The sequence below is a fragment of the Arvicola amphibius genome, chromosome 8 (genome assembly GCF_903992535.2).
Source record: "Arvicola amphibius chromosome 8, mArvAmp1.2, whole genome shotgun sequence".
Lineage (NCBI taxonomy): Eukaryota > Metazoa > Chordata > Mammalia > Rodentia > Cricetidae > Arvicola > Arvicola amphibius.
The window spans coordinates 128721953-128736106 of NC_052054.1; the positions used below are offsets into that span (position 1 = coordinate 128721953).

At 47.9% G+C, this 14154-nt stretch overlaps 1 protein-coding gene across 6 annotated transcripts in view; it reads right to left on the reverse strand.

The window, feature by feature from the left end:
* Positions 1 to 14154, reverse strand: part of Nrp2 (neuropilin 2) — a 117565-nt gene that overhangs the window by 35710 nt on the left and 67701 nt on the right. For 5 of the 6 annotated variants that reach the window (XM_038339355.1, XM_038339353.1, XM_038339354.1 and 2 more), the window contains exons 11-13: positions 13323 to 13439; positions 12103 to 12113; positions 10456 to 10588 (exon numbers count right to left, since the gene is read on the reverse strand). In XM_038339355.1, the coding sequence (XP_038195283.1) occupies positions 10456 to 10588; positions 12103 to 12113; positions 13323 to 13439 (261 nt within the window). Of the gene's footprint in view, positions 1 to 10455; positions 10601 to 12102; positions 12114 to 13322; positions 13440 to 14154 lie in introns of all 6 variants that reach the window. The other variant, XR_005286532.1, reaches the window with a different exon arrangement.

Genomic DNA, 14154 nt, shown 5'->3' on the forward strand with positions numbered 1-14154 from the left:
TTATAAGGGAACCGTTTATAGGGGTGAAGTGGCTGCTGGATTAGAGGGTGACTCTGGCCAGTGGTTTATGCTTCCAGTCTTTGTTGTCTGGCTGGGCACTGTCCAATGGAGACATTTAAAAACCTTCTGTCCTGCCAGATGATGCCAGGGCTTCAGTAACTGTTCACCCAGACACTCAGGTCAACTTAAAGCAGATCAGGGGTGGGGGGGGGGCTGGACATCCACTTTCTTCCTGGGCTTGGCTTTTCCCAAGCACACACAGCTCCAGCGGTTTAAAAGGTATGGCCATTTTCAATAACAAAGGCTGTGCGTTTAGCAAGAATACACATGTCCTGGGAAATTAAGGGTTCGTGTCCAAATGCTTCAAGAATGGCCTTTGGCAGATTGGCTTTAAACCCATCTGACTTATGCAGAAGGCTGAGCTCTCGTTATGGTTGGCAGCCCCTAGGCCTTACAGACACGGTTTGCTGAGATGGGTAACCTCCAGCCTGCGAGCAGAGAGCAAATGCGCAGAGGAGAGAGGGGAGAGGTCTCACAATCTGCCCTTGGGCCACTGAGACATGGGTCATGGTCTGCTAAACTCCTCTGCCAGGCGGGCAAGGGGGGGCAGGGACATATTTTCAGTATGTATCCAGCTTGGGATGTGAGCGGGGCCAGACACTTCTGGTTCTTAACATGATGCCACGTTAGCCTGAGACACGGGCACAGAGCTTTTCCAGTCAATATGGATGGTGAAACCTTGGGTTTGCAGGGGAAGTACAGGCTCGCATTCCAGAAGCCCTGGGCGAGCACCCTCTCTGGGATGGGGATGTCTGGTTTGCGGCTTGTCAACATCTGTGGGCATCATCTTGCTAGGCGAGGGCTAAGCCTATAGCAGACCTTCCAGCCAGCAGCAGGCCTGTTCCAGGTACAGATAAGGGAGAGGAGGCCGCCTCCAAAGCGCGACGTTAATGATGGGGTCTGTCGAGGGAAGTGTTGCTGATAGCATCACCAGACACTCAGTTGGTCCTCCCAACCCTCTGTTTCCCCATCAGATCTTTCTGCTACCAGTATCAATGATAATAATTACAACTCAAGACTGTACACTGCTTTGCAGGTTACAAAGCACACGAGTGTATATTATCCCATCTCACCGCTCGCTCTATGCTTGCAAGCTAAGACATCTAAATTTTACTTGCACACAGTGGAGAAACCAAGAAAGGTTACAGGACCTGGCCAAGGAGGGAATGACTGTTCAGAACTAGAGCCCGGACTTAACTGAGGGATACCCCGCTTCCTGCAGTAAACTCTATTTCAGCTGTCCTGCAAGGGGTCTTGTCCCAAATCCTTTCAGTCATTCTCTGTTTGAGGAAAAACCCGCTTCCCCCCTAGGTCTGCTGCCTTGCTGTCTCAGCCTGCCTACACCTCTTGGTTCCGTCCTCTTCTCCACATGGCCCAGCTCTTGGCACAGGTAATATTCACCCCCACTTTCTCAGCAACTCAGGTATTTGTTAGCTATACCACTGATCCTGCACCTTTAAAGGAGTCGAGGCCACTTTCCATGGTAACTACCCACCAACTTACTCTTAACTGGGTCATATGTATCTTTTGTAAGATTTTTTTTAAAATATTTTTTATTTACTTGATGTATATGTATGCGCCTATGTTCACACGTGTGCATGTGTTTGTGCATATGAGTGTACCTCAGTGCTGGCTGCGGGAGTTGGTTCCTTCTTTTTACCATGTGGGGTCAGGGACTGGAGTCCAGCATCGGTGTTGGGGCAAGCACATTCGCCTGCTGGGTCACTGCACACTCCACACACACCCGTTTCAGACTGTCTTGTGCATATAAGGTTTAATACTGCGTGCTTCTCCTTTGCTTCATGCATGTATATCACACTACTCAGGGAAATTTGATTTCATGAATGAATAACATAATGAATGACAAACACACAGAGGAAGAAAGAATGAGGACAGAGGGAGAATCTGCTAGACTCTGCCAAGCCTTCAGATTCACGCAGTCCTTTTGCCATTGCCTCTGTTTTCTTGAGCCAACAGCCCCCTTTTAAAGGTGAGGCAACCTCACACCAGGGTAACCTGCGGAGGGGCCCAGTAGACTGGCAGGCCAGTGAGGGTCCCCCATCCTCTGTGCTCCAGCAACTTCTAAGACCTTCCCTTTCCTACCCCATCTACAGAGGAAAGCACGTTTGAGAGACTTCTTATTCAGCCCTCTCCCTTCATAGTTTCACAAATAAGACCCGCTTGCTGCCTGAGGATTGCTTGGCGGAAATTCTGTCGCTTGTGTGAATTTGCATTCTTAAGTAAAGGAATCATCTCAGAATGCTTACAACTGGGGAAGCCAAAAGCGTGCGGGGTGTGAAATGGCTGGCTGCAAGGATTTTATCCGGGTCTATCTTAGCTAGCCACCCTGTCATTAGAACTGAGCCAGGCCAAAGGCTTCCATCCCAGTCAGCTGGTCCGGAGCCTCCAAGCCCCCTCCTTTCTTCTCCCCCCTCCCCTCACAGTAGGCTGATAATCAGTATGCGTGATTTACGGGACCACAGCAAGAACCGAGTTAATGCTAGTGGCGTGCTAAGCACAAGCAGCCGAAGGATCATAATTCAGCGCTGACGTCTGAGCTAATCCATGCGTTTGCAGAGTCTCCAGACAAGCAGGCCTCTGGATTTCACTCGGTTAAATCATTTGTGCCCCACTTGTCTGTTAAGTGCTATGAGCTCCGGGGAAGAAAGACGATATGTAAATTTAAGGAATTAACAGGCGACATCAGTCAGAGGGACGCTGAGCTGCAAAACATCTCTGCCCATCACGAAGAGAGGCCTGATTAGAACCAGGGACATCGTGAAGGGAGAGGCTCCGACCAGGAAAAGCTCAAGGAACGGGAGAGGAAAAGGTCGAGGCTGGGGATGATGGACTGAATAGATATTGTGTGAGACTGGAGTTTCTCCTTTAGGTTCCATCCCCACAACAGAAGCCAGTATGCCCAGCTCCTGCTGGGGTCCTGCAAAGCAGCTCGGGCTGGCTCCGGACTCCAGATCCTCCCACCTGCTCCTCCCAAACGCTGGCATTGGAAACGTGCCTCACTCCACAGCAAGCTTATCTCCTCCATTTCTAGGAGGAAACTGAGGCTCAGAGGTGTGAGGTCGTATTTCCAGGACTGACTGATGAAAGCAGGAACTGAACTGAGAAGGGCCTGAGGAAACTCACCAGCTCATTGTCAGCTGGGGTGGAATCCTTGCCTGAGGCTCTAAACCTTTGTCTTCCCATCTGTATAATGGATATAATAGTGGCATTGCTGCACAGGGTTGAAAGAATGGAGCCCGTAAATCACTTGAATGGTAACAGGGCTGTAGCAAGAGATTAGCGGAGCTACTGATGCCTCTTCATACACTGTTGCCCGCAGGCCAAAAACCAGCAACCTGGGGAAGCCAGTGCAAGATGCAAAGGTATGGGTTATCTCAATGAGGGTTTTGACTTTCTTCTTCCTTCCTTCCTTCCTTCCTTCCTTCCTTCCTTCCTTCCTTCCTTCCTTTCCTTCTTTCTTTCTTTTTGGTTTTTTGAGACAGGGTTTCTCTGCAGCTTTAGAGCCTGTCGTGGAGCTAGCTCTTGTAGACCAGGCTGGTCTCGAACTCACAGAGATCCGCCTGTCTCTGCCTTTCAAGTGCTGGGATTAAAGGCGTGCGCCACCACCGCCCGCTTGTCTTTCTTTGAAATAAGATGATTTCCCAGACCCGTCTCAACTATAGGAACCAGCCAGCTCCCTCCTGTGAGCATCTATAGAAGATGAGACAAAATGTGATAGTGTCTTAGATCTTGGGTGGGACACACACACACACACACACACACACACACACACACACACGACTACTAGCATAGGCCACAGGAAGCATGCAGGGACATCCTGACACCACACCATCCATCCTTCCCTTCAGAAAGGTCTTTCCAGGCCATAGCCCCAACTGTCAGGAACATCTCAAATTCAGTTTTACACTTCCTGCTGTCCTGTGGACACATTTCCTCCATCCAGTGGAGGATGCAGCCAGTTTCTCTTTTCTGACTTAGAAATAGTTTCACTCATAAAGTATTAAGAAGTCCAGGGGACTGGGAATGTGGCTAAGTAAATAAGGTGTTTGCCTCACAAGCTCGATGGAACCACATCCACGTGCCCAGAACTGAGGCAAAATCACAAGTCTGTAAACCTCTCTATAATGTACCTCTACGTGGAAATGGGCGGAAGATATAGGGAAAGCAATGGAAGTTTCTGGGCTAGCCTGAGGTATACAAGTGAACAAACACACACTGTTCAGACAAGACGCAAGATAAAGACTGACACCAGAGGACACACACACACAAACACTCGTGGGGGAAGGGGAAGAGAGGGAGGGAGAGAGAGAATTAAGACCTTTAGTCTGTGCTTCTCCAGGAAATACAACCCTAAGCCCCTTTTAACGTCCCCTCTCTGGGTCTTCATGGGTCTCCACTGACCCCTCTTTGGAGTTAAATGCTTCATCTCTCATTCAATTCTGACACTCATGCATTCTCAAAGTGAAGACCGTTCTGAAATATTCCAATTTTGTGGCCTACCACTGCTAGATACTAAGAAAGTTCCCAGAGGCTGGCAGTTACCTGGTAGAAAGAAGGGTTGGCATGGCACGGGGACAGGGGACAGGTTGCTTTGTGACTTGCCTTGGTCATTAGGGAGAAACCCTTTGAACTGTCAAGAATTTGCTCTAATATGAAAAGTGGCTAACTAAGACTCAACCCTGCCTGCCGGAAGTTCCCTTCTTGCTCTGTGTTTGATGGTTAGGAAACTGGCAATGGATAGCATCCAACAAAAAGACAATGGAAAGGAAGTACACTCAGTTATTAAAAGAGAAGGAAGAAATCATGTCCCCACCATACAGTTCCTGTCCTCCTGAAGGACATATTTGGGAGGCATTTGCTGCATTCTTGACTCAGTTGTCACTAATGATACAGAGCAAGCGACCACATGGGAATGAACAACACAAGTTCCAAAGGGCAGCGAGAAAGGGCAGAGGTCAGTCATTCAGGCATCTCTCCCGATGCTGTCTCAAGAAGGGTCACTTGATATTTCACCTGGCGATTTATGACCCCATCTGGCTTCAGCCGCTCAAGTGTGCTATGGCCATGTGACTGAGGCTGCGCCAATCGCAATGAATTCAATTGTGTCTACTCCCCTTTAACAAACCCCGGAATAAATCACCAGCCTGATCCTCCTGGCTACTGCAAAGCCAAACACGCCATCTGTCCCTCACACACATCTCCTGGCTAGCATCTTGCCCTCCTACTAGAACAGCCATCTGAAAGAATATTTGGCGAAGCAGGAGATGGAGCCTCTTAGTATAGGTCATACTTAAAACATGAGTCAGCCCCTCAGCTGGCCTCCCAAGGTCAGTCTATCTCTGCTAAGGTCCTCAAATTAACAAGCAGTTAAGGGAAACATTGACTTTGGATGACCTCGGCAGGATGTTTTCAAGGTTTACATAGAACACTCCATGCACATTTAAGTCTTCAGCCTGGCCAGTCCTTGCAGGCAGCTACCTGGAGATACTTGTTGGATGTGTCAGCTCCCACAGAAAGTTCTGCCGTGTAGATAGCTCTGTTCTCATTCTGACGCTTGCTTATCAACTCAGTCCTTCGTGATTTTCAGGAGACAGGGATAGCAGCGTCTCTCTCTTGTCATCTTTTCCACACAGGGGATGTTTTTCTCCCATCTTACAAGAGGCCTCTATTCTTTCCTTGTCTAGCTGAAATTATCCCTTGACTAGTGTTTATTTTTAGCTCATTTCTCCCTGTCCTTTTGTAATCTATCATGGGTCCACAGCCCCAGTTTTCTGTCCTCCAGCAACCCCCTTTGAAGGTGATTCAATCGGACGTAGTGGTTCTCAACTTGTGGATCTTGACCTGTTTGTGTGTTGGGGGGGGGGGGGTCGAATGATCCTTTCACAGGGTGGCAAATCAGACATTTACATTGCGATTCACAACAGAAGCAAAATTACAGTTATGAAGTAACAACGAAATAATTTTATGATTGGGGCTCATCACAACATGAGAAACTGTATCAAAGGGTCACAGCTTTGGAAGGTTGAGAACCACTGTACTGAGGCCATTCAAGTGTCTGGATTGCCAGCTGATACCTGATTTTTTTGAGCTCAGAGAGAGATTTTTAGATTCAGAATTTCAAATGCATGGCTAGCTTACTGTCAAAACTCAAGCTTACTATGAGCTCATCTTTTCCGCTCTTTCCTTTGATTTCTGCATGAACTTGTACCAGCCATACTCAGGCACAGTTCCCTTTATCCTTTCCTTTGCACACACATGGTGCATCAGAGCTCTGGTTCCCCACTCTGCTGGAGTTTATCAGCAACCAAATCTGCATCCAAACAACCCCAGTGAGAAATCAACAGGGTCTACTACTGATATTTGAAGGGACAGCCAACATGTGTAAACCCAAATGTTGGATTCTTGGTTTACTCTCACTTGAGCTTCCTTTGAACCCAAGTAAAGACACAGTTGTCTCAGCTCCTTCCCTGAGCTGGGCACAGCTTCATAATGGTGTCCTAGTCCAAGCAGGCTTTGCCTGTTTTCTTTAGATGCTTTCACGGCTCTTGGTCAGTGAAGCAAAGTAACATTGTAATCGCACTTCACAAGGTCAAACAATGTTTAAAAGAGCATACATTGCAGATCCCAGTGGATCACCCAGGAAGCTGTGGGGGAGAATTCTGTAATCTATGGTCTGACCTCCTCCTCTCTCGCTCCCCTTCCCCCCCAGTGGAGCTGGGAATCGAACCCAGGCATTCCCAGACACGAGGCAAACACTCTGGCCACTGAGCTACAACCTCAATTCTCCTTTTTCTTCTCCTTTTCAGACAGGGTCTTGCAAAACTGCCTAAGCTGGTTTTGAACTCTGCAGCCCAGGCAGACCTTCAACTTTCAAGTCCCCCTGCCTCAGTTCCTTCAAGTAGCTGAGATTACATGAAAACACGTCTTACCTCATTCTTGACAGTAATAATGATCATAGAAACAACTATCAATGCTATTGGTATTACTGTTTACTTAGGGTACTATTTCTGTGTGACCCCCCAAATAGTGCTTAATGCTATGTCCCTTGGTTATTTCCCATGGATGTGGAGGGAGACAGGAGTAGCATACATAGGAAGATCAGAATAGTGGCCACCATGTACAACACTTTGAGAACCAGCTCAGGCAAATTCATCCCCCTACTCATTGCTTCTTGGTTTTCACTAAACCCAACTTATAGAAGCAACATCAAGGATGGGAGCTTGTTCCCCTGCTAATGCCCAAGGTGCTATAGCAGTACTGTTTAATACAGTATTGATGATGACGTGGTCCACGTATGGACAGTGTGGCCCCAGCATCCCTGAAAAAGGACCAGTGCCACGGCAGAACTGAAGAGTCAGCTGAAACCATTTTAAAATTATGAAACTCTTTAAAATTATGATAGAATAGCCACAAGCAGTCGGGGACGCCTTAACCCAAACACTGGAGAACTGGATACCAGGCCCAACCCTATCACCTCAAGGAGTGGTTTGTATCCTTTCTTAGAGACCCACCTCTCATCATTCTCGGAACTGTTTTATATCAAAGCGTCAGAGCATGTCTGTAGAGAATACGTCTGTTCTACTAATCACACGCTGCTGCTGTTGTAGCTTCAGAGGGAAGGCAAGTGACTTGTCAGAGAGGTTGGATAGGCTCCTCGGCTACCACCAGGGGGTCACTGAGTTTGGAAACACATCCCCCCCCCCCAGCGGGAGGGGCATTGGAGATGAACACTCTAGGCAGCTCAGCCACAAGAGCTAAAAAAAGAAATTCTGAGTGGCTTGAAAGACTGATGTTGGAAAACAAAAACAGTGGAATGAAACCCGTGAGTGTCTTGTCAGCCTGGAGCAACCGTTACCACCAGGCAAAGGGACGGAGCTAACTGCGGACTTAAAAGGGAGCAGAAAAAGGAAAGAGAGCGAGAAAACAACTCAATCAGAAAACATCTAAGCAATGAATGTAAGTAGTTTCCATGGACACTTGTGTTGTGTTTCAACATGGCCACCTCGCCCCGCCCCGTTTCCCTTCATCCTTCCTTCTCTCGGCCGTCGGCTGTGATGCTTCCTTTCTAAAATGTAATGGCGTCTGTTTACCTACTCATGAAGAGGTGAAGTGTGTTGTGCGCTTCCACAGAACAATGGCTCTGGCCTCTCTTTGTGGAAGAGCACGGGTCGGGGTGACACACTGGCTCTCAGGTTTGGGGACAGGCGCCAGGCCTTCTGCGCCCATCAGCGTGGTCCCCGCCCTGAGCCCAGCACAGCTGTTTCCTTTCTCACTGCTAGAAAGGGTTCTATCGTCTGCTTACAGTGTGATTTGGAGTTTTGTAAGCAGGACAGTCGGAAACGGAGAAGATGGGTTGTTCTAATCTATCCTAGGATAAAGGGGAAGGATTCCCAAAACAAAATTGTGACTTTGTTCCCTGGGGTCAGGTCACCGGTTGCTCTCCTAAACTCCAGTGGCTCCTCTGGAACAGGAGAACAAGCGTTTTTTTCCCTCTTAGCATTAGATCCAGCACTTCCGTATGACCCTACTTTTCTTTCTGTCCCCATCTATCCTATCCTATCCTATTCATCAAAGGTTGGAACTGTGCCCATTCCTTAGCCTGCTCCCAGAAGCCCTGTCTAACTGCAGTGTGGAATGAATAAGCTGAAACGAAGACAAAGACTACAATTTCCCAACCAGTAGCGAAGCAAGGGTCAAGGGACCAGGTATTGAGGTGAGGGTGGGGTCTGAAAAAAGTGGGTAGAGGCGCAGGGCAACAGGCTAGGGCAGAGGGAGGCGAAGAGAGAAAGAATGCTGCCTGCTTGCTGGCGTCCTCGTAGTCTAGGGCTAGCCTCAGGCACCCCCAGAGGAAACCTTTTTAGAAGTATGGGGGGGGGCAGAGGATTAGCAAGGACTAAAAGCAGGTCATAAGAAATGATCACTCCTCCTACCACACAGAGTCCATGTGTACAACCTTATTCAGAGTGCCCCAGCCAAGCTGCACCTTAGAAACCCTCCCCTCCTCAATCCCTATCTCGCCTTCAGACAAAATATAACATATGCACACATATACCTCATTCACCTTCCTTACATTCAGATAAAGATGGGAGCTGGGAAAAAAAACCACCAATTAATTGGACCCAGTCTCAAAGGAGAGGAAATGAAACGAAAAATCCTGGCTGGGTTATAAAATAAGTATTTTTCTTCCCGACGTGCAGGGAGGCCTCATTATATTAATTAAACATTATTGCAGAGAGCAGGACCGGGAGGGGATTAGAGCTGGGACTGGGGTAAGTGCTCTCTTCTCCTGTGCCTGAGGCTGTGGTGATCCTCAGATACAATCTCTCTGAGCCAGCACTCAAAGGCTGAAGAGATAAACACTTGAAATATGAAAATGTTTTCTTCAGAGCAGATGCTGTGGACCCTCTGGGAAAGCAACTGTGGGCTATGGTGGAAGACCGGCCCCAAGTCTTCTTCTAAGCCTTCCTCCCTCCTTGAACTCCTAGGGACTGGGGGGGGGGGTGGTACCAGAAGCCAGGAAGAGGAGAGCCCCTCCCCTTCTCATTTTCTTGTCTTTTCCCAGTGCAGCTCATCAACATTTAGCCTGCTAAGTTTCCAGAATTAACCCTCTTTTCTCCCAAAGGCTTGTTTATGGGCATCTGAGAGCCAGGCAGGAGGTGGATGGAAATTGAAAGCTAATCAGAGTGTTTTGGACCAATGCATACTGGCTTGTGAACGCCACTTGTTAAATTTTCTGAAACTTTACTAGCCGATTAAATATAATCCTTATTAAAAATTACATAAGCTATATTAAATTATATTAAAAAGGAGAATAATAAATACCCTCAACTCCAACATCTCCCGATCATTTTCAGTATATTCGTCTCTGGAGGTAACTTGGGTAGAGTAAAAATACCACTCCCTGAGTCCCGCCATTGCATGTCCCAGCCCACCCCTGTGTTTGTGACCCACTGAACTGTGGGGAGAGTATTTTTACCACTGAATGTGTGTGCACCTTATGATACAAGTTTGGGGGTTTTATTTCAATCCCTGGAAAGCTTATTGTTAAAAACATTTCCAGAAGGCACCTGTTAATGAGACAGAAGTAGCCGAGCTGGCTGAGGGGAACAAGAAGACGCCCTACCATCTCCTAAGGACCTCCCAAGGCTTCTCTTTCTCAATTATCCTGGTTCCTCTTTCTCCCTAGCAACTTCAGGCTGGCCTGAAATCCTGAGTAGGCTAGGAGCCACCGACCAGCCAGGCTGTGTGCAGATGGATGTCTGTGGCAGAAAACTGCCCTGTGGTAGGAAGCTAAGAAGCTTGCAAGGGAGTCAGGATGAAAAACCACGTGCAGGCTGGCCTTCCCATCTTCCATAGGATGTCTCAGCTGCCTACCTGGAAATGTTCGGTCATTGGGGCTGGCACTTCCGATTCCAGGGTGCTTCTGAGCCACTTGGCAATGATCGTACATCCAACCACAGGGCTCCTCGGGGAAATCAAAGTTGCAGTTGAATCCGGAAGGGAGTTGCTAAATCTTTGTCTAAAAGAGAAGAAAGGTAACCAAAAGGCTAGCAAGCAAAAGGGGCCCAGCCTGCAGCTGCAAGCCACAGCGGAAGCCCTTCAATAGCTGGCAAGGCCTGAGCACGAAGCACACAAAGAAGGGATTCCCTTTGCTCATTTATTTCACCCGTCTTGGCGATTGCTGACTTTTGGGTCAGGCTTTGGTCTCATCCTTCCCAGCATGAAAAACCAAGTCGGCCCAGTGGTTCCCATAGTAAGCAATATAAGAGACCCCCAAAAGGCTTCAGGTCTAATCAGCCCCCTCTGTCTATCTCACACAGCAGACAAGTGGAAAATTGCCTACTCCCTACGATGCCAGAGAGAGAACGTCTTCCTTCAGTGGACTGCTGACTGCTGGAGAGGATCATCTCAAGTCCTGCCAGTCTGGCTCTCAGAGTGATGGGGAGACCTCAATGCAGGGGAACTTCTGGCTGGAGACAAGACAGTGACCTCAGAAGCAAGGGATGGCTTGTGTGCCATCCCTTACACTCGGTGACACGGCCCTTATCCCGGAGGGATGGCATAGTTTGGCATTGTCAGGAAGGACATCTAACATGTTAAGAGTGATAACGAGGGGCTGGGCACCCTTGGAGCTGCAAGAACGTGTTCTCTGCAGCTCTACAAAGTGACCACAGTGGCTCACCCTGGCTGCTTTAGAGAGTTACCTAGTTGAGTCCAAAGGCAGAACCAAGTGGGTTTTCTCTGGGGTTCCACCCAGATCTAAAAACCCAGTATGAGTTAATGCTAGTCTTGGAATTAATAAGGGGTGGTACAAACGTGGGGAAAGAGAAAATGGGAACCCAAACCTGGATACTTGCCAGGACAGAGGAAAAGAGTTAGCAATGCTAGTAGCTCAGGGGACGTGGGGTCTTTGGCCTTCTCACTTCCCTTCCCAAGTTCCCAAAGAAGAATTTCCACAGGGAAGGTTAAGAACAGTCTAAAGGCGACAGCAGCCCACCGTGGGGTGGAGGATGCTTAGCATTAGAGGCAAGGGTACTGCTGATCTCAGCAGCAGGACGCAGATTGCCGGCAGGCCCTACTGTGTCCCGCCTGCCCACGAGGGAACATTTAATGTTGGCCCACCCTTAGCCAAAGTCAGCTGGAGTGGAAAGGAAACACATGGAACCCATCACAGAAACATCAACCTGTGGCTTGGGAAAGTCGGGCTCTAGCCCTTACCACTCCTTCTCTCCAAACTTCTCCACATGTCTATTTTTCCATTCAAAAATACAGGGTAATTCAATATACCATAATTCCTCTGCAATGTTTATATGCATACTATATCTCAGGAACTAAATTCCACAAAAAGATCTTTTACTAAAAAGAAGGGAGGGACCATCAAAGAAACCTCAAATCAAACAAACCACTGTAAACGGTAAAATTATATTAAAAATAAACTTCTGAAATTTTGCAGCAGACCCTTAAATTTTTCCTTTGGATTGCCGTTCAGCTAGACTCCCCATTCCCATGCTCCTGACACGCTAACTCTGAATCTAATACCATGCATTAACTGTGTGTGTTTCTTTTTCAGCTCTCTGTCTTGGACATGTCTTGGAAGAGTCTCCATTTCTCATTATGAAACTAAAACAAGTTCATTAAAATGTCAAGGTTTTGTATTCAACTAACCCTGACCAACAGTGTCCCCTACCAACACAATATACCAGAGTACACTCCCTAAAACACATGCATTCGATTCTCATTTTTCAGCTCCACAGTTTCAGCATTAATTTTTGGCTTTCACACCACTCTTCTTACTGAATAATTTCTGGAGCCCTCCATGCCATCCGGGTAGATTCCCATGCTGCCCTCTGGCTGGGAGCAGGTTCCCTGGCTCCATCAGCTAACGACATCTTTAAGTCCCTTCGCAAGGTTCTTTGCTAATCTTTCCCTCATTTTGTTTAATGAACATTTAATAATAATCAGCAATTTAATGTAAACTGAGTTTGTCAAACTTAAAAGTCCAACCCCAAATGCCAGGTGCTATAATAAGCTGTGACTTATTAGGAATGCCCTAATACTTGGTGAGGTCACCACCATGTTTATTCCTGAACAGCAGGAATAAAAACAGCACTTGGTTTTCAGATCTTCCAATCACTGGCTTTATCTACCTTGGATGTTTTTCAAAGACAAAGGCAAAAAGGGGAATAAAGATTTCCCATGTGAAGAGCTGATCCAAACACTAGCACCTTGGGTTTTTGAGAACTGGCTGAGGGTCTCTCACATCCTGCCTTTGTCCCAGGCCTGTGAGATGTGACACACAGTCTGGCAGAATCACCCGCTACAGTTTCGTAAATCAAGGCTATCGCAAGACACAGGGAAGTGCATTGGTTCTGCTTAATTGGTGGACTAACTTGGCTATCACAGACAATGACCCTCCGCCTACGAAGGACACCAGGTCCTCATATGGCTGAGACACCAGGAGACGCTCTTCCTGCTCTTAATTCTTGGGCTGGGGCTGCTTTTACTTTAACTAATCAAGGCAGCGAGGACGCGAGCCTACCCCTTAGCAGCGGGTTTGTATCTATAGTGCTATATTAGTTGGTACAATATCTGAGTATTCCTAGCAGCCATGGCCTCAGGCCTCTGAGTATTTGCCCCTCCCTGAACCCTCCTGTGAGTTCCTCTCGCCCGATCCCGGGCCATCTGCCTGATCCATACCCAGGCCACCCCAGGTGAACTATGAGGAGCATCCCCGTGCTTACCGTCCTCAAAGCTGCAGTTCTCCCCACACTCTGTGACATCCTCGTCCATGGGATATGGGGTGGTAGTCTCTTCAGTCTTAATGGTGGGGCCCAGTGTCTCCACCGTGGGCTTTGAGTCTGTGCGAAGGGGAAGGGAGAAAAGAAAAATGCTTCAGCAGGATGTTCTGTGACCCGGTAGGGGAAGAAGCCAAAAACTAAAATCTGCTTTCTAGGTGTGAACTTGTGAGCAGGAAAGGGAAGACACACAGAAGTGCACAACAACCTGAGCTCACCCTTGGGAACTGTCAGTGGAGCCATGACGGTCACTGCAGTTGATAACAGTCCAGAACTCCCGGAGAGAAGCTACAACAGGCATGGGCACAAAGCCGTGCTCCTGACCCCACCCTGGAGGCTCTAAGGGTGGCACAATAGTAGCAGCCATGGGGGCGGATGACACTGACCCCAAAGTGGCGTAGGGCACACGATCAAAATGCTGCCCACTAAAATGGATTGGAAAATCTCCATGCTTATTGAGATTACATAGGAAATGGGCCCCAAGCACTCTGCTGTTTCATGACTGCTGGTGGGCCTCGCTGCTTGGCCCTGCTTTCTCAAAAAACACATTTTCGCTATGCTAGGCAGGATTTATTTGGACTCAAAACTAACTCCATAAAACAATTTGGCCCTGTGGGGCCCACCTACAATAAATAATCAGAAGCACTGTCACCAAAGTTGTAAGCTAAATAGCAGCTTAGGAAGCCCCAAATCCAGACTCTGTTGGTGTTCCGTGGCCATGGGACAGATGGGAAAATAGATTTAAAGAGACTCGGGCTAGGTGAAGTAATTTGGCTAC